The sequence below is a fragment of the Myxocyprinus asiaticus genome, chromosome 27 (genome assembly GCF_019703515.2).
Source record: "Myxocyprinus asiaticus isolate MX2 ecotype Aquarium Trade chromosome 27, UBuf_Myxa_2, whole genome shotgun sequence".
NCBI classification, from domain to species: Eukaryota; Metazoa; Chordata; class Actinopteri; order Cypriniformes; family Catostomidae; genus Myxocyprinus; species Myxocyprinus asiaticus.
Window position 1 is genome coordinate 9,276,536 of NC_059370.1, and position 25,502 is coordinate 9,302,037.

Here is a 25,502-nt window from a genome sequence, read left to right on the forward strand (position 1 = left end):
ATGGCAGTTTTGTTTTGAATTTCAGTAATTGTCTGTTTCACATTTTAGATCTGGCGACAAAGGACTACCTGAAAAGCTTAACCTGAATGTAATATTTGGTTGAAGAAGGCAGGAATAAAAAGCCATCATCATGGATTTTGTAATGAAGCAAGCGTTGGGAGGTAAGTTTCGGATTGTCCCGTTTCTCAAAACATGATACCGATACTCAGTTTGGGTTTATTGAAACTCATGCACATATATACAGTATATCCGTTCCATTATATTACATTTGCTTATATATCACATTTATCTTGCTTTGGTTTCGTGCACTCTTCTTTATTTGTGTACTGCGATCTTGGGAATGAACCAAGTTTTGCTTTTTTCCTTCTTCTTGTGAAAGTATATTAGTTTATCTAAGAATATCAGATCTTGGTAGGCTGCAGTTAAGAACGGGATAGTGTTGTAAGGCATCGGGAAACACTCGATCTGTTGGTCTAGTATTTGTTCAGTATTAAAGATTTCCGTTAGTGTTTGCAGAGGTCATCTCTCGCGTCTTAGAGGTCGTGCGTCTTTACGCATTTCAGAATTTGCCGCAGTATACGCGCGCGCTGCCTTCATGAAAAGACAATGTGGTCAAAGTTTTCCGTCTGCTAACCAATTCAGATATTTTTCCATTGGTTCTGTTACTTTTATAATATTATTGATATATTATATTATTTCCCTTCCATAATTATTCTCACAAGACACAATCCAGACACAGCATAAAATAATTTCTTTCTCCAGAAAAAAAACCTATAGAGAATGCTCTACACTGCAAAATCATAATGATATTTATTCCATAAATAGGTTGTAAAACTAGAGAATTTCATCTCACAGAAAACTTGCGGTTCATTAATCTCCTTTGCATTCATAATGAGCATTTTATCCATCCCACTCTGTGCGGACTTCCGCTCATCCAAGCACTTAGCCCCTGCAAGACAAGTGAGATTGACAGTCCAGTCCCAAGGGATGTCATGAGAGCAGGGATGTGGCGGTTGATTAGCAGGGATGTGCTATAAAAAGGTGGCGGGCGACCTGTTTCATTAACCAGCTGCTGGGTAAAGCAGCCCATGGGGGTCCTGCCCCATTCCACTTGCTCCATCAATAAATAAAATGAATGAAATCCACTGAGCTGTGTAGAAAGAGATTTAACACTTGAGAAAAGAGAGTGGTCCATGGCTTCACGTTTACGCAAAACTTTTCTCTCTATTTTTGTCCTTCCTGTTTCGGAGAATAACGGAGTGTTTCTAAGATAAACTGATCCATGCTATAGGTTGTTTTGGGCTATAATGTTTTTAAAGATGAGTAGATTTGCATTTCGTGTTTAAGAATGGTGTTAAAGTTTCAGATAAGCTTAGTTTTATGCTTTTGGTTGGTTCTGGGTAAAAAAAAATTTTTTTTTTTTTTTTTAAATACTGCATCAGACCAGCTTTGCTATTGTCATCATGACAGGTAGAATGTGTAATGAAACAAAGTTTAAATGGAACTTGAATTTGAATTCTTAGGGTTAGGGTTAAGAACAAACCCTAACCAGAATATCTGTGTAAAAATACAGTGCAGCCTTGTTAGCACTGTAATCAGTGTGCAAGCTCCTTTTCCAGTAAACATTGTGATTCTTGCCATTATCTTGCAGTATCTTTGTATACCAAGATGGAAAAGGTTGCACGTATTTGCCCTAAAGCCTTTATTGCATCATTGAGATGCATGCATAAACACATTACTATATTGGCCCAGTACACAACTGCTGCATCCCCCCCCCCCCCCCCGGCATGATACCGACCAGCATTAGATAATAAAGCTAAGACTGAAGTGAAATAATGGGAGTGTCCGGCTCATTAAGAGATTTAGAGGCAGCAGGTCAGCAGGTGGCGAGAGGGCTCGGCACTAAAGCTCACGGATGTAAGACTAATCAGAGTTATGTGAGAGAAATCTCCCGAGCATCCCTGAAGCAGCAGCCAAAATGCAACACGGGAGCTTACCCTTCACACACACACTCACTCTTCTCACATTCATGCTGAATTTCACACACATTTGCTCTGTCTTTCTTCAGCATAAATATTTTACTCAGCACTGATTGCATGCACACACATGTTTATTTAGATATCTAAATGGAGATATACTATAGATGTCTGTTATTTGAATATGAAGCTAATAATAACTATAGACTAACTCTAACCCAACCCCTTATATATACAGTATATATTTATATATATGTGCATTTTTAGAATAAAAAAATTTAGTAGTCCATTAAACAGTTTTGTTGGCAAACTATAGCTAAGTATTCTCACACAAACATTTGTTTTTTATCACAGTAGAAACTTTCCATTGATTTAGATTGTTTTTAAACTGAGGAAATTATATTGTCAATCCCCAATCCCTACTGCTAAACCTAACCTTCACATAAACCTTTTTGCATTTATTTTAGTTTATTTAGTTATACATTAGTTTAGTTTATTTAGTTTAGACATTATTTAGTTTCGTTTATTTCGTTTACTAATCTGTTTCCTCATGGGGACCGTTTTCTGGTCCACAAAATGTAGCCAAAACTTGACCCACAGTCCGGCACACACATTATTGCAATATATGCCTCTACAAAGAGGCATCTTTCGATGACAGAGGCAGAAAGTGTACATATCAGCCCAGAGTCATTCCCAAATGACACTTTTCCTTTAAATCTAAGGAGGTTTCCCCTGTTCCCTCCTTATTCCTGACCACTTCCCCTCTCTCTCTGTCTCCTTGCATCTCTCTGGATAAAGCCAGCTCAGTGGAGTGGAAAGTGAGTGGTCCTGCACAGTGTTGGCCAACAGGGTTGGGAGGGTTACTTTTGAAATGTATTCCACTACAGATTACAGAATACATGCTGTAAAATGTCATTTGTAACGTATTTCATTAGATTACTCAAGGTCAGTAATGTATTCTAAATATTTTGGATTACTTCTTCAGCACTGGTAGATTTTTTCACTTGTTTTGACTATAAAAACTCTGCCAGTGCAGTAAGACAAAATACACGTTAAAAATACATTCTCTGAAAAACCTAAATATCGTATGCAGTGTTGTTTCTAAAACAAGATAAATTGAATTTTGTTTTAATTTTACAGGAAAACAATACAAAAATTATTATCAAGAATATGATTTTTGCCCTAATATCAAAGATCTTGCTAGAAAAAAAAAAAGAAATTATGATCTAACGTGAATCTTCTTGATAAAAAAATATGATCGTGCCTGGTAACATGTGCATGTAAAATGGCTAGAAATAGCATTTTAGCTTAGTGTAAAGCTGACAATTGACACAAGGTTTATTTCTATTTCTTGTTCTCCAAACTTACTTCAAACTTACTTCTCTGTCTGCTCGTATGAATGTAACACATCATAAGAAAGTGTTTCACCGCTGTTCAAATGCACTTTGGATCGCATCATTTATATGTATGAATGTTTTCCATCTGAAAGGACTAAATATTAAATGAAACAAATGACAATAAATTGCAAAGTAATCTCTTCAGTTATCAAAATACTTTTTGAATGTAACTGTATTCTAATTACCAATGATTTAAACTGTAACTGTAGTGGAATACAGTTACTTATATTTTGCATTTTAAATACATAATCCCGTTACATGTATTCCGTTACTCCCCAACCCTGTTGGCCAACGGTGGTAATAACACGGGGCACATTTTTCTGCCACACACTCACACAAAGATGCCAAAGCCTATTGAACTAGCTCATAAACACACATATATGTATGCATGCACAATACAGTTCAACTATTGCATATACACACTGATTCAAACTATATTAAGCAGCCCTGATACTTTTAGCATCCTATAGCAGTGAATAAACATCAAACAGGACAGGCCCTTTGATACATTGTTTGCACGTGAAATAGTATAGTAATCCTGCTACATAAACAGACAGAACGAATGTGATAAGTGTCACTTATTATCACACACAGATTTAATTTGTAGACCTAATTGCATTCTAGATTGATGCCTATATTCCTGGAGTTATACGTAAATCTTGTTGGTAGTGACAAATCTAGGTTACAACACCTTAATTTTGTTACAAATATTTGCTTTTCGTATTTGTGTCAAATAGCTATAGTATGTGGGGTCCAAAAGTCTGAGAGCACTAGAGAAAATAGAGGTGAATGCTGATAATGTAATTTGTATTTGCATCATTCATCAACTATTTGAGTAAAACATTTACTTACATTTGATTAGAATCATTAGAATTAGATTTGACCTAGAAATAGTGCAGCATTTTAAACATTTCTTCAATTTACCTAATCATTTTTCTTTAATTATTATATTTATTTATTTATTTATTATTATTATTATTATTATTATTATTATTATTTTTTCTAAAACATTTCTGTTATTTCCAGGTTAAAGCTGAAGTGTAAATTTTTCAAAGTTAAAACAATTTCTCCTATTCCAGCTTAATAGCAAAGACAACTATACATAAGTCATTTGTAGGTTAATTTAATCAGAAACTTTCCTTAGTTTGAGGCGGGACTATCTGTGTGTTTTATCAATGGCAGATGGGGGGAGTGTTTGAAAAAGCTGTTTGAAATTTGTATGTTATTTTTGAAATTCTGTTTGGTAATACCAGTGGTGCAGAAACTACACAATTCAGCTTTTTAAAATTATTATTATATTATTATTAATAATAATAATAATAATAATAACAATAATAATTACAGATTTTCACTGTAGTCTCAGACATTTGGACCCAACTGTATATATAATGCCTTTATTTTGATGATTAATTGGGATGGCCACTTTTGTGGTACATTCAAATCTGATGTCCAGAGATTCAGCATTAATATGTACAATATGAGACGCTGTGATGAAAGGTCATACATTTTATCAACTGCAATGAAGCGTTCGCACTGCCAAGTCTAATCCTGAATCAGAACACCTTCACACCAGCGTCAGCACTCTCGTACTTCCTGCGGAGATCTGGCACTAAGCTCTGACCAAGGGTCACACATTAACATGCATCACTGGAAATGCTTCATCTAATCAAATATCTCTAATCAACGCCCCAATGCTACTGAAATTAACTAAATTGAATTTCTTAATTGAAACTTTTAATTGAAATGCACTGAAATGTAAATTATTTGATGGCTATGAAAAAAAAATCTGTGCAGTAATTCCATGTCATAGCAGTCACAGAGGTTAATTTGATTCACCATAATGAGTGAACAAATAAATAAGCAATACATTAATTCATCCATCGCATGAAAACATGTTTTGACTTATTTCATGTTTCCTTTTAAATTACAACAGTAACAATATGCATCATTGATAATGAAGTTTATCTTTCCATATACTTGTGTACATTATGTTAATTGGGGAAATCAAACCCCATGTGTTCATGAAGCAAAGCTTTGCACAGTCCAAGAGCTGATGCCTATTGATTTATGTGCTGACCTAGAAATTACTGATCACGAGTCCACATGATTTTTACCATGTAACGAGAGGGACCGTAAATGCAATGACTGCAACGCACTCGGGCTGAAATCAATATGCCGGCTGAGATGGGGCCAGGTGCTGATCCCTCCGCCCTAGGAAGGGAGTTAGATGATAGATCCAGCATTACGAGTGGAATCAGAAGAACATTAAATTAGATTATGGGGCTTTTAGGATCTCTTAGATCCAGGCTCATGGACTAATCTAACAGTCGTCAACTTTTAATTGTAATTTGAGCCTCTATGGTATTGGATGTTTTGACGGAGAATGACGCAGCACATTTGAGAGGGAGAGGGAGAGGCAGAGGATACCAGTAACAGCCTAATCTCATCAAAATTACGTGATAATGGCGACATTTTTGCAGAATTATATTACGTGGTTTCTGACACGTATAGCGGCAGTTCTGAGGTGAGATGTCCATGGTAAAAGCAAGTGTGATTATAAAGGCAAATTAAATTTTCTCCCAAACAGATGAGGTTTTTAAGCTTAATTAAGTTTTAAATCAACAAAACCTTCTTCCCTACCCTAATTATTAAACCTAAATCTAACCGAAAGTGTCATTAGAAGCAAATGTGATATGAAAAATGCAATAGCTGAAGCAACCATGTCATTTTATGGTGCTTCTATGATACTATCTTTTTTTTTTCTTCTGCTTTTCAGGACTAGTAGCCTGAATAAATTCAAGAGAGTCAAATAGGCTGTTTACACTGCAAAACAATATTTTGACACATATCCAGTTTTTTGTTCCATTTGTTTGCATTCACTTAAAGGAATATAATGAGAATTCTGAAATTATTAACTCACCCTTATGTTGTTCCAAATCCATATGCTGTTTTATTTTTTCATTGAAACACAAAAGGAGAATATTTTTGGAGAATATTCATGGGTACCTTCAACTTTTCCATACAACAATAGTTTACAGATAATACGTCTTTAAGCCCCCCCCACCCCCCCCCCCAAAAGAGAGGGGAAAAAAAACACCAAAAAAAGCACCATTAAAGTAGTCCATACAACCTGTTCACTATTTTCCAATTCTTCTTAAGTCATACGGTAGCTTTGTGTGAGGGACCGAAATTTTTATTTTCGCCTAAAATGTTATCCTTCTATGCAGCTCTTAAATGTCATTCTCCATTCTGCATATTCTAACTGCCATGACACGGTTGGTCACATGCGAGAAGTAATGCCGTTTGCCATTGACATGCTATTTTCGAATCTGACATTGATGTGAATGCGAAAGAGATTTCAGAGCTTCGGTGGAGGGAAAGATCAGTAAATAATTTTTTTTTTTTCCTCACACAAAGCCAGGGTCGGATTGGGCATCAGGAGGGTCGGGGATTTCCTGGTGGGCCACTAGCATGCAGATGCACATTATGATATAAAAATAAATAAATGTAATTTTATGAATTAAATAAATACATATGAAAAACATTACTGACAAAGTGTTTTTCTTTTTTCTTTTAGACACTTTTGTCACAATGAATTGATATACAGTATATGAAAGAGCTGCTGTTTTTGCTGTTTATGTTTGTCTGATCTGTTCCAAATATCAATAAAAAAAAAAAAAATCTGAATTGGTTGACAGTTTAAATAGGGCCATAGAAGTGCCAATAAACTATCCAGTTGTCCATGGTTTTATGGGGCAACAGAGAATGAGACAGAAAGTGAGTGATAGAGAGAGATAGTACACACTTGTGCCCACACACATATGCGCACCTTCATTTTATACCTCACACACACCTTTTACACTTGTATAACTGGCTCACCAGGACAGGATACAATATGTTCTTTTTTCCCTCCTGTAGGTAGTGTAAGAAACAGTATTGCAGCAATTTGAGCCTGACCATAAACCCTTACGGCAGAACACAGCACTCTCTCTTTCTTTCTCTCTTTCACTATCTCTCTCCATCTTTCTTTCGTGTCAGCAGATGACCCCATGGTAGGACACATGGGCAGGTTCTCAGGCTGCAGGTTTCTGGCTCTAAGCTGCAGGGACTTCATGTGTGCAATGGCCCTTTCAGTTCCACACTGAGAGAAAACACCTGCCACCATGACACACACACACACACACACACACACACACACACACACACACACACACACACACAAACACAAACACACACACACACACACACACACACACACACACACACACATATATATACTGCACATACCCCCAGTGCACCAATACATTTATTGTACATTCATTAATTTAGCAGATGCTTTTATCCAAAGTGCGGAATACGTGCATATGCTCAAAGTGACAGTATAATATGCTGCAAATAATGCCATGTTTGCACCTTGTCATCATATACTCTATCAATTCACAATCAATTTTGTTTAATTGCCATGACACATGCAACGATGAATTTGCTCATACACTGATACAAGCTCACATACTGTACACACACACAGAAACAGCAGATGGGTTTTGTCCCCAGAATGGCTGCAGGTTAGATATTTGGTCTAGCTGAAGCCATTCATGTGTGTTATAAATGGATGAGTCATGAATTTGGACTGGGACGATTGTACCAACATGCTGTCATGTGGCTTTATCGGGTCTTTACTGCCAGTTCAATGTGACAAATGTTCACTTAATTGGAGAAAAGAAAAAATTTAAATGAAAGGATCTTTATTAGTGAACAAATTTCACACCCAGGGAGGTTTTGCTGAACTTTTGCTGACCAAGGCAATCTTGCTGGTTAAGCTAGTTAAAGGAACAATAGTTTAACAGAACATGAAAATTCTGTCTGTATGACTTTCTTTTGTCTGTGGAAAAGATATTTTGAAGAATCACCAAGCTGCTCTTTTTCAAACAACAAAGTGAGGTGGGATTTCCATTAGATTTTGGAAATGGCTGCAGGGATTTGCCATCCAGACAATTATAATTGAGTGTCCACATGCATTTGGCCATGAAGTGCATGTGCTGGCTGCATTATATAAAGTGTTTTCTAGTTTTCAGGCATACAGTATAGAAGTGGGTATTGAATGTATTCCTGTGGTAAAAGCTTTGACATATTGATTGATGGGAAGGCAGGGCAATATGGAATTCACATATCTTACACCTACTGACAGTGTGCATGTTCAGTTTGCCCAGCGAGTTGTAGTTAACCCAAGGCAACTACACGAGTTGCTTGAATGAATACTGAGCTCACGGTTCGGTTCAGTTTACAATACTTTAAACTAAGCCTGAATCAAGAAAGATACATTTTTTAATGAAAGTGTTATTATTGTTATTTATTACTTTAAAGACATATGCAAAACATAAAAAATTTAGCACTGTTATTAAAATTGCAATATGATCCATCAGAGATGTACTGGGATTAAAAATCAGCCTAGAACAGAGCAATGGTGACACCAAATGGAAATATTATCTAATAATTAGCTTTGCTGAAAAGATGGAATAATGTTAGGTATACATATGCTACTAACACACTGTCACTAATTACATACATTTAAAATATTTTAAATTAAAGCTGTATTTTTCTAAAATAATATTGTCTCTGATTACATCTCAATATTCTTTTCAAAAATACATATTTAATGGAAGTTACAGTTAAATAATGTCCCTACTTCAAATCCTACTGAAATGTTCTGATGAAATCAAATCAGACATGACATATGACAGTATAGCATTATTATTCATATTCAGCATTATTTATAGTAGATTAATATGGTACTATATTAAACCTTTGTAAACTTTAATTTTCTCTCGCACAGTCAAAGCAGATCACTCAATTTTGTGCATAGATGGACAGATCCCTCCCAGCTTAAAAGGCGCTTCTCTCTCCCGCTCCCTGTATTACATTCGCTTACACGGTTTCAATTTCAGTTCTCGCAGATTCAGCTAGTAATAGCATTTTAGAGCTCCTTGTGAATGCCTGCTTTACGTAGGCATAGTACATTGCGTGTATTGGATACAGACGCTTGTAAAATAATAATAATATAAAAAGTCCAATCTTCATGATGCGTATCGTCACATTTTTGAACCACAATGTATCGTGCCCTGATACACCGTTACACCCCTAACTATCAGTGACTCATGGTGTACATAGTCAGAGCTGCTCTGATATGGTGATCACAGGCAGCCATAAAGTACTGTATGTACGTATACCTCAAACCATGAGATTCACCCACACAGAAGAGTGGTGCCGAAGCACAACGGACGTAAATGTATAAATGTTCCTCCACAAGCAACTTGCAATTTTATGTTTCAACCACAAATGCCGATACAGAGTCTTTTGTCAAGTATTTTTTCTATTCACTCCTCCAAACAATGGTTATGAATTACACAACTACTTTTGGATGGCGTCAATGGAGAAACATACTTTATGCCCGCATAATAGTGTAGTTACGGCATCAACCAGCAGGGGCTAAGGCCACATCCACACTAATCCATTTTCGTTTGAAAATGCATAGATTTCTTTGTGTTTATGCCTCGCATCCACACCAGAGCTGTATTTTCGAAAACACTCTCCATAACCACATTCTTTGGAAAACATAGGTTTTAAACTTCAAATGGATTATTGTGGACGTGTCCTAATACCACGTCCTGTCAGAATTACTGTAACTACGAGATTCTACTCTGAACTGTTTACATCATGTAAACTGAGAAATAATTAATTTCTATGCCAACACCATAACATCAAAACAGATCCATGTGTGGCTTTGTTGTTGTTGACAGCAAAATATTTAATCATCTCATTAAAGGTGCTATAAGCGATTTTTTTATTTTTATGGAATAGTATGAAAGATATCACTATATCTCACCGGTCTCTGTGACAGCACTTGACTGTGTAAACAGACAAAAAAAAAAAAAAAAAAAATTGTGACCTCGGGTCACAGACACATTCTTTGATCAGCCAATCAGAAGACTTTGATGTACTTTCTACCTGTCAATCATTTTGCACTTTGTCATAGTGTAGTAGTTGAAGTGGGACATTCAGGTATAATGTCATATTCAGACTCACAACAGTTGTCAGCTGAGGGTGCAATTTTGCCACTGTGTTTGACAACTGTGAGAAGACGCACTGCTGCTCTCGGTGACGGTCTCAATTCTGTCTACTGTGGGTGGTGTTTTGGAAAGAGTTATGTCAAATTGAACCTTTGTTAAGCTCTGCCCCCCTTGGCTATCATTGCTCGCTTTAGCTTTGCAGAACTTCCCAGATTGTCGTGATCGGTGCGGTTTTTGACAAAATATTCCAACAAACGGAATTGACAAAATTTTTACGTGAACTGGAATGAAGAGTGACATTGTTAAGCATATTTATCTGATATTTTTTTTAAATAGAAATGGATAAATTACACAGTAATTTGATTGAAAACTATGGAGACTGTGAATCAGAACCGAGGCAAACGATCTTCACAGTCACGTGAAAAGAGAAAATAATTTGATAGCAATTACACACCTGATAACATTAGTGTAAGTGAACAGAACTGCTCATAATGTCTCAAAACAGTAACACACTCACTTTGATGCTGTGAACTCTTTATTTACCATCACCCAGTGTTGTATAAAGTATCCAGTTGTCATACTTACTGTAAGTAAAAGTAAAGATACATTCATGGAAAATTGACTCAAGTAAACTTAAAAAATGTATTAAAGTAACTGATATTACATTTACTTAAGTATAAAAGGTACAAGTAAATCGCATAAATTATAGAACAGTTAATTCATCTCATGGCAATTTATTTGATTGGCGGTGCCGTACTGTAGTTTATAATAGCAGTTAACTCAAGAACTGCTCTGACCAATCAGTCAGCAAGAAAATGCACTCATCTGCTGCAAAATAACAAAATAAACAACATGAACAACATGAAAAAATCAAGCAAACTGGTGACTGTACAGTTTAGATTTCATATATTTCGTGCTACTGATAAGGAATAAAGCTCACCAGAAAATAAAACTGATTTAGCTAGTTTATATGAGGTGACAGGCTTGTGCAACAAAATAACATTGCCAATCAGTTTGGTATATGGCCACACAATGATAAAATAAGGCACACCTAACATGTCGTTGCATTGGTGCTAAAAAAGTTTCCTGCTTTTTCAGAAAGTGGAAAAAAAAAAAAAAAAAAAGCGAAACAGGCCCATTCTGTCACTTGAATGCTCATTACATCACAATTACAACTTCTGACCTTGAAATTATGAACTACCCAGAAGGACTTGAAGGTACTGTAGTTTAAACCACAACATAACTGAAATAGTGTTTTTATTGGCTTTGTGTTAAACGTGTGGATACGAATAAAATGTCCATAAAAATTGGAACATTGAAGGAGGGACCTGAACCATTTTTAGTGACCAGAACAGAGAATTGTGGGAGGGCTCTTTTCATCTGGGCCAATAAGCAACCACCCAGAACACCCTAGCAACCAGGGGCAGACTGGCCATAGGAAGAACCAGGACTTTTCCTGGTGGGGAAATGGGGCCGAACGGTTTTTATTTCAAATCCAGGGCCGATTACTCTTCCCAGTCCGCCCCTGCTATCAACTGCTTAGCAATGTGCTACAAACACAGAAAACAACTTGCCAACCACATATTGAAGCAATGCTCTAAAACACACAGCAGATCACCTTGACAACTGCATAGCATGCCCCAGCAACCATCTAGAACACCCTAGTAAACACATACTGTAGCATCAATGTGCTAAAATGCAAATAGAATAATTATTCTTTTACATTGCACCTTGGTTAAATGTAAAAGGTAAATGCATCTGATCGACTTTAATATGAACAGGTCTCCTGGAAAGGCGGGAGACTGACAGCACATTATTTCACAGCTTTCATAATGTTTAAGCCTAAACGTATCAAATTAATTAGTCCTAAAACAGATTTAAACTTACATGAGCAGTTTCTTGTGTTCCCCAGTGGATACAGACGGAACACACGTTGTCCAGCGCACGCTTCCTTGTGATTGTGATACAGATTCGTGACTCGCAAAAAAATTCATTCAGACCACTTTGAGTTGTTTTGATCAGTTCAATTTAATCAGATTTAAAAGATTTGACTCAAATGATTCTTTCAGGAATCAGACATCACTAACACCGATCTGTGTGCAATTTACATTTACAGCAATGTTATTTTTTGCGGTGTTCAGTCACAAAAGTAACGAAAGGGTCTAGAGAAATTTATCGGAGTAAAAGTATAAATTTTTCTCTTCAAAATGTAGTGAAGTAAAAGTCTAAAGAAATATATATATGTATACTCAAGAAAAGTACAAATATATATATATATATATATATATATATATATATATATATATATATATATATATATATATATATTTTACTTAAGTACAGTAACGAAGTATTTGTACTTTGTTACTTTACACCTCTGCTATCACCTTTACCAAGACCTGAATCAATACATAAATAATTAATGTTCAGTTATTAGCTTTTATATACCTTAGAGAAAATATTCATGTCGATGTCCTGACTGATGTTATAAATGTTCGTTTGAGAGGAAACAGTTTAATCCAATAGCATGCTCTTTCCGATCTTTATTAAAATATATATATAAATATATAAAAATACATAAATATAAAACATATAAATATAAATATATAATATATAAAAAGAAAGAAAAAAAAACCACTGCATGTATCCTCTCTAGGTACCTCATAAAAAGTGTTTTTTTTTACATTTTGTGGATCATTTCTGTAAAATTCCACTTAAAACGACTCAAACACACATTACTCCATAAACTCTTGTTGGAAAAAAGCAAGTTTTTGTCAGAGAAATGGCGCATGGCAACATTTGCTAAGATAGGATTGGTCAGAAATGCTTTTAAGGCAGGCTTTGCGAAGGGTCAGTTCAACGACTCGGTCTCTTGAAAGTTCCAGAACAGCTAAAATCACTTACAGCACCATTAATTCACCTCTACATGTTCTAGCAAAATGTTTAAGAACAAATAAAGCGATCCAGGTAACATTATATGAAGATAAAATGACATATCAAGCAGAAATATGTGTAAACTACCTTTAACTGTTGAGGCTGCTGCCATTGGTTGCCAACTGTTGAGGCCGCTTGCCAACAGTCAAGTCAGACCATTCGTACAATTCTGAATTTACAACTTGTAATTACGAGTTCTACAAAGACGAGACATTTTTTTATATAATTACAAACAGTTTGTACGTGATTACGACAATTCCAACATGGCGCACCATAATTGCTGAAGCTAACAGATGTTCAAAGATATCACAGCTCACTACAGAAGCAAAACTCAACATGAGAATTCACCTTAAAGAGGCCCTATTATGCTTTTTGGGATTTTAGCTTTCCTTTAGTGTGTAATATAGCTGTTTGTGCATGTAAAAGGTCTGCAAAGTTACAAACCACAAAGTCCACGCAAAAGGGAGTTACTCTCTCCCACAGAATACACTGTTCCAGAATTGTCTGAAACGCCTTGTTTGCAGTCCAGCCATTACTTCCGTGACATAGCTATGTCACTATGTAACACATTTGCATAATACATCCGCCTCAGGAATGCACTGCTAAGGAAGCCCCTGGAGCTGAAACTCGGTTATGGTAAGAGGCGTTACATTTCCGACACACTCTCTAAGCGGTTGACCAATCACAACAGACTGGGCCAGCTGACCAATCAGAGCAGACTTGGCTTTTCTGAAAGGGGGGCTTTAAAGAGACAGGAGCTACAACAGAGTGTTTCAGACAGAGGGTGAAAAGAGGTGCTGCAGCAATGTACAGTATAAGAAAAAGAATGTGTTTTTTGAACATTAAAGCATGTAAACCTATTCTAGTAGACCCCCAAAATAAAATTATGAACCTGTAAATGAGCATAATATGGGTTCTTTAATAAGTGAATTCACTCGTTTTACAGGTGTCTGTAATGCTGATAAAGGGACTGAATCCATCTCTATGGTAATGAGGCTGAAATAGACATCCCATTAGAGTTTGACATAACCTTGTGTTACTGTCATTCCGAACCAAACTTCCACCACCATTCACACGTACACTCTGTACTACACATACACACAGAATGACAAATGGTTTGCTTCATCACAAAATCACCAGACTGCTTAATAGACCTCCACACCAGTCTGTGGGGTCATAACTGATCGTTTTAAAGAGATAACGGTAGAGAAAGTAATGTCTGTGGCCACACTCACGGATAGGGAACAACTCTCGCCTTTTCAGGCCAGCTATAGGATTAACAAGGGACAGAAAGGCTGCCAGAGTTTCGTGCTGGGCCGTGACCGCCATTTTGGACCACGGTCAAGGGCAGGCAGTGTATTGGCCAAAAGACCTCTGCCCTGTGCCAGCAAGAATTGGAGTTCTCTCACAGGGATACCGAATTGCTTTGGAGACCCAACCGCCAAAGTATGGCATGTCAAGGTTATCTAACTCCTGACGTCGACAAACTATTTTTTGCTCGTTGAGGTTCCTTTATATAATTTTGCACTGCAATGAGAACATTTAGGGTGTTACGAGCTAACTTTCACTCAGTAGTTTGAGATTTTATTTAGATCTCTTTCACTCACAAGAGACATCTGGAGTTAACTGTGTCTGGACCTATTTTTTTTTATATAAAAGAATGTTCATAAATTAGGTCAGACATCTTAAATTGTAATGCTAAAAAAAGTAAAAACAAGGAAGTTTTAAAGTTTTTATCATGTCGGCACACATCTTCACTGAAGTGCACTGGGATAATGACTCACTTATTTTACATATGATAATTATTCCCTGGGCTAGTCTGTTTTATGGCTGAGATTAACCCGGTACTCATATCATGACACTGGATTAATATTAGCCAGGCTGTAGTAGGAAAGTAACAGTTTAATAGCAAGCCGAGAGAACTGCCTGCAATGAATCAAAGAAATGAAATGTCAAACAGATTTTAATGGGGCCATTTGGATGATGTCAAGTCAGATCAGTAGGTACAAAATCATTTTTTTTTTTTTTTTTTCTCCTTTTATTTTAAATATTCTTCTTCGGCGATGCTATAATGATTGTATGTCAGGCAGGGAGCATTACAGCTTATTTTTTTAAATATTAATCAAATTTCAGTTTAAGTCCAGATGGGGCAATATTAGATGCTATAAAGTTGCCATGTCGATGGTGAGGATGAGGAGAAAGAGGTTGATAATGAAGAAGAGGAGGACAGAAGAAGTCAGAAATTTATGATGATGATAATGATTATGTAAATGCTGATGAGTGTAGCCTTTTTAATGATTTACTGTAGGGATGTCCCGATAAAATTTTTTTTAAATGAGTACGAGTACGAGTACCGATACTTACTTTTTGGTACTCACCGATACCGAGTCCAATACCTTTTTTTTTTTTTTTTCTGAATTTCATATCAACAGTTTATTTAATTTTTATAATAGAAATGGTGTTTGAATAAATAAATTAATTAAAACTTAAATGAAAATATAACAATACATTTTTAAAATGATAATGTATTGTTTTTAACACAACATTGGAGTTATTTTTTTAAATAAAGTGCTGGATCACAGATGTGAGATATTGCTTAAATATAATACAATTACTATTGATTTATTATTATTATTATTATTATTATTAGTAGTAGTAGTAGTAGTATTACAGTGAATATTACATAAATATACAGTAGTGATCTATTTCTGTCATACTTTTTCCCTTTAAATTGAGCTTTTACTTTGGCGGAGCTTTTATTTTGAAGTGTTGTTATGGTGGTAGGTTCTCAATCTGTAAAAGCCGGTCGCTACGTGACTCAAAGTGATTATTAAACCGCAAAAGGCGCTGTTTAATTAAATAAATATGCAGTCTGTATGTGCCTCATGCTACAAAGTGAATTAACGCTCTGCTCGCTGTCATCTGCTACAAACAAGGCGTGTGATACGTATGATGGTTTTTTCCTTGTATGAGCCAAGGAGCTCTAAAAGGTATGAGCACTTTGTGTCTTTTTGTCTTTTTGTCTGTACAACACCGCTCCACACATTCAAAATCGCTCACATTTGAAGTGCACAGCACATGCAAACTATATTTGTCTCATTAAATCGCAGCCTTTGCAGTTTCATAATCACACTAGGACATAATGTCGTTTTAATTTGTGTGCAGAATGTTTAAGTGATGGCATTCATACACCAGATGGTATCAGTTTTTAGTATCAGAGCATTTTTACGAGCACGAATACAAGTACATGAGCACATTATCGGGCCCAATTCTGATACCAGTAACTGCCTGAAACAATAATTTCACAGCACAATACATGAGAGTGCTGCTCCTGCAGCACAAATGTACTATAGATTTAAAAAGTGTACTCTAAAGATCATAATACACTAATCAACATCCCTTTCAAAAATGTTTACATATGTTCCATTTTTTATGTCATTTTTGTTGTACAAACTTCCCCCACTAAAAATATGAACATATTAGCATTGCAAAAAATGTTTTGGATGTCTGGTTCTTAAAGGCATTGCTCACCAAAAATGAAAGCTCTGTAATCACATTTACTCCCTCATATTTCTCCAAATCTTATTGATGATGTCTCTGCTGTGGCTCTCAAATATACTGTAATTTGATATAAGCGATCATGTGACACAAGAACCAATGGCGTCTGTCATCTCCGACATTTTCCATCACCGACTTGACATGTCATCATGCGCCAAGCGATTGTAGCGACATTTTTGCAAAATTATATTCCACGGTTCATTACATGTATCGCGGCTGTTCTAAGGTGAAATGTCGACTGTGTGGCACTAAAAGCAAGTACATTTTTCTCCCAAACAGATGAGGTTTTGAAGGTTAATGCTCTATCGGGTTTTAAACCAACAAAAGTACCTCCCAACCCTTAAACTTACATCTGAATCTAACCGATAGTGTCATAAAAAGCAACTTTAAACTTTGAAAAAGCTAATAAAAAAAATAGCTTAATGTTATTTTGTGGTGTTTCTATGACACTTTCGGCTCACATGTCGACTTGTCGACGTGCACTCTTCAGGACTCATACTGCAGTCCTTTGCATCGCACATGCAACGATCTGTCATTTGAGCTACCACACAATTTGATTGTGCTGGAACATGCTTGTAAATGTAAACATGTAAACATTAAAAAGGTATCGCCTTACAAGTCATGCGCTACAGTAAAAGTGTTTAGATGTCATAAGATAGCATTGTGTGAGGTACAGGGAGAAAAGTAATGGTTTATTAACAGATTATCTACAGTTTTACTCATGATTTGTGAGAAATGATATAAAGGTCATTGTTGTTGTAGCGCCTCTAATGTTTATTTCACCAGGAAGCTGCCACAAAATGTACAACGAGCCACAAAAAAATTCATTTTCCAAAAAGTAGGTACTGTATAGTAAACTGATTCTAAAAGTCCAGGAAGGAATAACAGCTTACATTTCGGCCTGTTCCTTACACAAACCTCACACTTCAGAAAACTTGAAATATTGCGCACAAGTCATATGGACTACATTTATAGTGTCTTTCTGTTCTTTTTAGAAAGCTCCTGATCAATATATGCACAGTGCTTCAAAACAAATTATTCAACAAGCACATATGGGTGTGGTGCCCAGGTGTCCAGATACTTATGGCCATATCCTTCAGCTATTACTCAATGTCCTAGAGAAGTAACTGTGTTATCTTAAGTGGTTTCAGGAAGAAAACGTCATGGTTACTTTCGTAACCTCCATTCCCTGATGGAGGGAATGAGATGTTGTGTCGATGTAGTGACACTAGGGGTCACCCTTTGGAGCCCCGAACACCTCTGATCTTTGAAAAAAGGCCAATGGGAATTGGCGAGTGGAATTTTCATGCCACTCCCCCGGACATACGGGTATAAAAGGAGCTGGCTCGCAACCACTCTTTCCGGTTTTGTGCTGAGGAGCCAAGACAAGTTCCCAGCCATTTCAGCAGGTAGTTCAGTGTTGTGGCAAGAGGGACACAACGTCTCATTCCCTCCATCATTGTGTCGACATTGTGTTGATGTAGTGACACTAGGGGTCCCTATACAAAACGCCACAACGACTGAAGTGTGTTACGTGGACTGGCATTGCAAGACTGGCAGACCACTGTGTGCCTCGTAGCCAGTGCACCAGGCCGTCACGTAACCTCCCCTGATGCTCCTACGAGAGTCGAACAGTCCCCTGTACTTCGGGGATAAGTTGACTGCCCCAAAAATGGGGACAGGCTAGCCCAGCCGTGGCCTCTTCTCCTCTTTTTTTCTCACCAAAAAGAGTGGAAATTGTTTACCAACTGGGGGCCATAAGTGTCCGCGTCGGGGGGATGACACTCCCAAGGGGAAGACACCGCAGAGACCACACCCTGCCCGGAGGGGGGGGGGGGGATTTGAGTGGAAATATGTCACATGGTCTTACCGAATTTTGTCGGAAGTATGTCATGTGGAGAAGTCCCGTGGTAGGTCCAACCTAAGGGGGAGGAGCTCTACAGACATGGTGACCAGGGGCAGAGGAACCTCTGCCCAAGGAAGATGCAGTTTACCAACAGGGAAACCATTTTGTGGAAGATACATCACACGGGGTTACCTACAGGGAACCAGCGCATGTGGAGCACCTACCCCAGTATAGGTCCTAGTTAGAACACGTACTGGGCCAGCAGCGAGTTTCTCCGCAAACCTGCCTGCCACAGAGCTAAGGAGGAAAGTCATCCAGGGTCCACAACTTTGTGGACACGACTGGGAGTCAAAGCACACGTCTTCACCTGGAGGAGGGGAAAGGCGCTATGCGCAAGCGGTACACCCAGCCAGCTGTCCCGGAACTTACCTGTTCATACCTGAAAACACACAGGGCGAAACTGGCTCAACCCGGAGATTATAGAATCTCGCAAAGGTGTTGGGTGTTGCCCAGCCTGCTGCTCTGCAGATGTCTGCTAAAGAGGCGCCACTGGTCAGAGCCCAGGAGGCCGCCACACTCCTAGTAGAGTGGGTTCGTAGCCCCAAGGGGGGCGGCACATCCTGGGCGTGATATGCCATAGCGATGGCATCAATGACCCAGTGGGCGATCCTCTGTTTGGAGACAGCGCTCTCTTTCCGCTGTCCGCCAAAGCAGACAAAGAGCTGCTCAGAGCATCTATAGCTCTGCGTGCGATCCCAATAGATGCGCAAGGCACGCATCGGACACAGCAATGATAAGGCTGGGTCTGCCTCCTCACGGGGTAGCTTCGCTTGCAGGTTCACCACCTGATCCCTAAACGGGGTCTTGGGAAACTTGGGCACATAGCCTGGTCGGGGTCTCAGGATCACATAAGAGCAACCCGGACCAAACTCCAGGCATGTTTTGCTGACAGAGAACGCCTGCAGGTCCCCTATCCTCTTGATGGAGGTGAGCGCCGTCAGGAGGGCAGTCTTCAAAGAGAATGCCTTTAGCTCAGCTGACTCTAGGGGCTCAAATGGAGCTCCCCGTAGGCCCTGAAGGACCACAGAGAGGTCCCACGAGGGGATGAGATGCGATCTGGGGGGGGGGAGTTTAACCTCCTAGCGCCTCTCAGGAACCTGACGATCACTGATCCAACTGCGCATCTCTGGGGGTCTTCACGTCAGGAAGAATACCACATTTAGCGAACAGACGTCAATTCAAGACATACAGGAGCCTTGTAGAGGGAGCCTTGGCCTGAGTGATCGTGTCTACCACCGCCAGTGGTAGGCCACTTAGGTCTTCCGCATCCCATCCAAGGGCCAGATGTGGAGATTCCAGAGGTCTGGTCACGGGTGCCAAATGGTGCCCCATCCCTGAGAAAGAAGGTCCTTCCTCAGGGGCATTCGCCAGGGGGGGCTGTCGCAAGGACCATGAGGTCTGAGAACCAGGTCTGGGTAGGCCAGTAGGGCGCTACTAAGATGACCTGCTCCTTGTCCTCCCTGAACTTGCACAACGTCTGTGCAAGTAGGCTCACTGGGGGGAACGCATACTTGCGTAGCCGCGTGCCAGTGCATCTGTGCCGAGTGGAGCCTCGGTCAGGAAATACCAGAGCGGGCAGTGGGAGGATTCCACACTTGGAGGCATCCATCGTAACCATGACGTGCCTGGAGACCTACTCTAGGGGAACCCCTGCCCGTAGAAACGCCAGGTCAGTCCAAAGGCTGAACAGACGGCGGCAGACCGGCGTGACGAGCACGTGGTGTGCACCGTGGCACCATGCCCATCTCGGGACTCAAGTCTGAAGCCAGTGCTGAAGCAATCTATTATGCATCAAACTGAGCGGCGTGACCGCCGCTGAGGATGCCATATGCCCCAGGAGCCTCTGAAAAAATTTCAGTGGGACCGATGTTTTCCGCCTGAACGCTCTCAGACAGGTCAGTACCAACTGCGCGCGCTCGCTCATGAAGCACGCCATCATTGAGATTGAGTCTAACTCCATGCCGAGAAAAGAGATGCTCTGAACCAGGGAGAGCTTGCTCTTTTCCCAGTTGACCCGATGCCCCAACCGGCTGAGGTGCCTGAGCACCAGGTCCATGTGCGCACAACAAGTCCCGCGAGTGAGCTAGAATCATCCAGCCATCGAGATAGTTGAGGATGCGAATGCCCACTTCCCTTAACAGGGCAAGGGCTGCCTCTGTGGCCTTCGTGAAGGCGCGAGGTGACAGGGACAGAACAAAGGGGAGGACCTTGTACTGGTACACCTGGCCCTCGAAAGCAAACCGCAGGAAGAGTCTGTGTCGAGGTAGAACCGAAATGTGGAAGTACGCATCCTTCAGGTCTACTGCCGTGAACCAATCTTGATGCCGGATGCTTGCCAAAATGCGCTTTTGCGTCAGCATCTGTCTGTGCAAGGCCCGGTTCAAAACTCGCAGGTCCAAGATTGGCCGCAACCCACCACCTTTTATGGGTACGATGAAGTAGGGTTCACAGCCGAGAACTGCTGGGCGAAGTCCTCGATGGTGTCGCCAAACAGGCTGACCTGGGAGACGGGGGCATCAAGGAACCGTACCTTGTCAGCTTCCCACATCTCAACCAAGTTGAGCCATAGGTGGCACTCCTGGACCACCAGGGTGGACATTGCCTGCCCGAGAGTCTGTGCCATGACCTTCGTCGCCCAGAGAGCGAGGTCGGTCACCGAGTGCAGCTCCTGCATCAATCTCGGGTCAGAACTACCCTCGTGCAGTTCTTTTAGCGCCTTGGCTTGGTGCACCGTAGCACCGCAGGCCTTAGTCGCCAGAGACGACGTAGCCCTACAGGCACTGGACGGGGGTCTCAGGCGGCACAGGTGCACCGCAACCACCTTATCCACCTGGGGAATCGCAGAGTATCCCCTGGCAGCCCCACCATCGAGGGTAGTGAGAGCGGAGGAGCTCAGAGACCGGGTCCGGGCAGTGAAAGGTGCCCGCCATGACCTCGTGAGCTCCTCATGCACCTCCGGAAAGAAAGGGACCGGGGCAGGGCATGGCCGTGAACAGTGCTCCGGGCCCAGGAACCAATCGTCAGGCTGAGAGGGTTCAGGGGGGTGGAGGGTTCCATTCCAGCCTGACACACGCAGCCGCCCGGGCAAGCATGGCTGCCAGCTGCGCATCAGGCTGTGACTGGGCGGCCACACCCGAAGGTGGGAGCCCAGTCGAGTCCTCAGCGTCAGACTGGACAGCCCGCTCTCTGATGCTGCAATCGAGAGCTCATCCACTTCGTGAGCGCCGAAACGAGATCGCAAACTCGCCCTGAGATGAGCCAGCGGTCTCATCCCAGCGGGGCAAAGAAGCGTACTGGGGAATGGGAGGTCCGTGGGGAGTTACCCGGTGGAGTGGCTCCCATCGGGGTCCCCAAATCGCCCCCAGTGCTAACCGACATGGCCTCAAACACGTAGGTAGAAGGACCGAGGCGGGGAGCCGCTGGGGTGGTCTTTCCCTCTAATGAAGGAAAAACCGCGACCGCAACATTGCAATGGTCACGCTCTCACAGTGAGAACATGACCTATCCACGAACGCTGTCTCCGCGTGGGCAGCGCCTGAGCACGTAAGACCGCGATGGTGGCCATCGGAAGCGGAGAGGTAACGACCGCAACCAGGAAATACACACAAACGGAGAGGTATCTTTAAAAAGACACTCTCCATTAATGCCACTCTTTTAGAAGGGAAAATATACTCTTTCAGTAGGAAGAATATACTCTTTTAGCTGCTGAAGCACCCAGGGGCATTCTCTGAACTACAATAGTGCAAGAGGGGGAGAAGCCACTGTAATGTGCTGTAAATCCAACAGCTTTTCGAGGTGAATGGATCGGCAGAGTAATTCAGCTCGCTGAACACATCCGCTCGGCTCTGAAGAGAAAATCTGAATGAGTGGTTGTGAGCCAGCTCCATTTATACCCGTATGTCCGGGGTAGTGGCATACAAATTCCACTTGCCAATTCCCATTGGCCTTTTTTCAAAGATCAGAGGTGTTCGGGGCTCCCAAGGGCGACTCCTAGTGTCACTACATCGACAAAACGTCGAGTGAGTGACATATGGGGAACAGGCAGGGCTTCATATGGTTTTTGTAGAGTCATAGATGGGGAACTGGATCCCAGCATTACCAGAGTTTTCACTGATACAGACAGCAGACTATGTCATTCACCATCTGTCCTGGGGTGATTCCGTACCCCTCTTGTAATACATCTGTGCCTTAAATTAGTAAAATGAGCAGGGCTGAATGAAACAAAGGAGAGTATCTACATTTTGATCATCGGTAGCTATTTTTGGCTCCACTTTGCTGGCAGATGGAGTCCAACCACTTGAAAATCTCGTCCCTGAAATGATGGAGTCATAGTATTCCCAAAGACATTTCTGAGTAAGCTGTGATGCATTTTAGTCATATTGTTAACAATGATTTATTTTCTGTTAGATTTGAAATGTTCTTGATCCACTTACTGAAAAGACCAGCATGAAGTCCCAAGCTGGTCCAGACTGGTTTATTCTGGTTAGTGTTGGATCGGTGCTGGTCTGACTGGTAGACAAAAAAATGCTGCTCAAGGTTAAGCTAATGAAGAAGCCTGGGGACACCAACATGGCAGCATTCCATGCAAGTGACCAGCATCCAAAACACAACGTGTGCTGGTGAACAGCAATGCTGGTCTTTTCAGCAGGGCTGTCATTGTTTATTTTGCTCATACTCTAAGGCCTTGAAATGTAAAACACACACAGAAATGAAAATCTTTCAACACAACCTCACCTGGACTTATACAACCATACAAAAATCTAATCTAAAAATCCATTCTTGGTGAGAGAGAGAGAGAGAGAGAGAGAGAGAGAGAGAGAGAGAGAGAGAGAGAGAGAGAGAGAGGGCCTTGCTGTTAACAAATGGTGTTTATGAAATTTTGCAACATATGCAGTCACTGTGGTCCATGTGACTCTGGTGGAGAGTTATGGCCTACAGTGGCACTTTTTTAAAAAGCATTCATCATAACTGTGAGCTATGTACCTTCAGAAAATAAAAAGGGAGTGTGTGCCTTCCGAAAAGTGTAGTGTTTCTAATAGTACCGTGGCTGCAGAATGTTTTGGAGGAATTCAATAAGAATAAATCATCCCACTGATAGCACAGTTTAGTTGCATGCATTTTATGCATTGTTTTAGCACCGATTCTTTGAAGTTGTTACGCAAAGCAGGTAATGGCTCAAATGCACCCACAAACTTAGTGTTAAAAATTAGCTAATGATATTAGAAGTGTAAAAAAATACATGAATCTTATGCTACTTCCTCTCCAGAATTACACAAGGTTTAAAATGGATTGTGATGGAAAAAGCTCCTTGTATGAACAATTTTATAGAGCTTTTTCTTTTCTTTTTTTTCTTTTTTTTTTTTTTCCTCTTGATTTGAAGGTCTCAGAACTAATCTTGTGTTTTGGTATGCCTTCGGAGTGGTACCCACGTGGTGAAGGTAGGCGTCAGAGTGAAAGGGAGTAGTGGGTGTTTGGAGAGGCCTCTGCTGACCCACTAACACTTCTTTTATTCTTGTATCATAGGCTCTGTTCCAAAACCTGCTGAGTTGTCTATATACAGTAAACATTGATTTAAGGCATCATATAGGCACTACAGATGCAAAGTCTGTTTCAAAAGATTGTACGATATTAGAAGATATTAGAAGACAGCATCGCATGTGTCCTTTGAGGAAATGGAAATCCCAGAATGCAAAAAAAAAAAAAGATGGTAGACAATTCAGGAGAAGAGTGCAGTATAAATATTTCATTCAATATCGAAAATTATCGTTAAAAATTATCTTGTATACATTATTCGAGAGTGATGCATTTTTATTTTATTTCACATTTTATGCGTTTTCAAACAAAAACGTGCTAGCGTTAACATGGCCTTAGAAGACAGCTGCCTACGTTAGCAGTTAGACAGCAAGGTAGTTCAATAGGTTTTGGAACAGAGCCACTGTTTCCCATGCAACATTTATTTTTTTTATAAAACATTATTAAATATTTTGTTTAACCCTTTTATATATATTGTTTTACATTTCAGAGGCAGATTGTACAAACTAAATAAACAGCTATACAATCACCTATTCAATAAAATTACAACTGCAATAAATAATCTGTCATTCAATGAGGTTTTAATGTTTTAATATATATATATATATATATAACTTACATCAGGTTTGGCCTACAGGGTTAACATCTGGGCTCATATCTGAAAGATTCAAAACCCACAAAGTTTGATCTATTAACTACCACCATTGAGCCCTTGAGCAAGACACTTCAATGAATATTCCGAGTTCAATTCAGGTTAAGATCAAAAGAGAGCATTTGTGGCATAATGTTACATAATCTGGGTTCCAGTCAATTACAATGGAAGTGAATGGGGCCGATCAGTAAAAGACTCACTGTTTCAAAAGTATAGCCTCAAGACGTTAACAATATGTGTGTTAACATGATTTTAATGCAATAAATCACTTGCTAACCTTTTCTAGGTAGCTACATTCAGTTTTTGAACTTCGTTGCCAAGATGACGTAACACTTTAAACTTGTAACATTGCTGGCAGCAATGACAGGCAGGAACAGACGATGACGATGTGAAGAACCCAAGTGCATTTATTTACATAAGTTATAACCAAAAACGTGAATCCAAAACATATCAAAACATAAACGACTTGACATGACTTGA

General features: G+C 39.9%; 1 protein-coding gene across 2 annotated transcripts in view; it reads left to right on the plus strand.

Annotated features, from left to right (window-relative positions):
- LOC127417624 (complexin-1) overlaps window positions 1-25,502 on the plus strand; it is a 100,061-nt gene that overhangs the window by 1,309 nt on the left and 73,250 nt on the right. For both annotated transcript variants that reach the window (XM_051657671.1, XM_051657673.1), the window contains exon 2: window positions 49-161. In XM_051657671.1, the coding sequence (XP_051513631.1) occupies window positions 131-161 (31 nt within the window). In that variant the 5' untranslated portion in view covers window positions 49-130. The remainder of the gene's footprint in view (window positions 1-48; window positions 162-25,502) is intronic.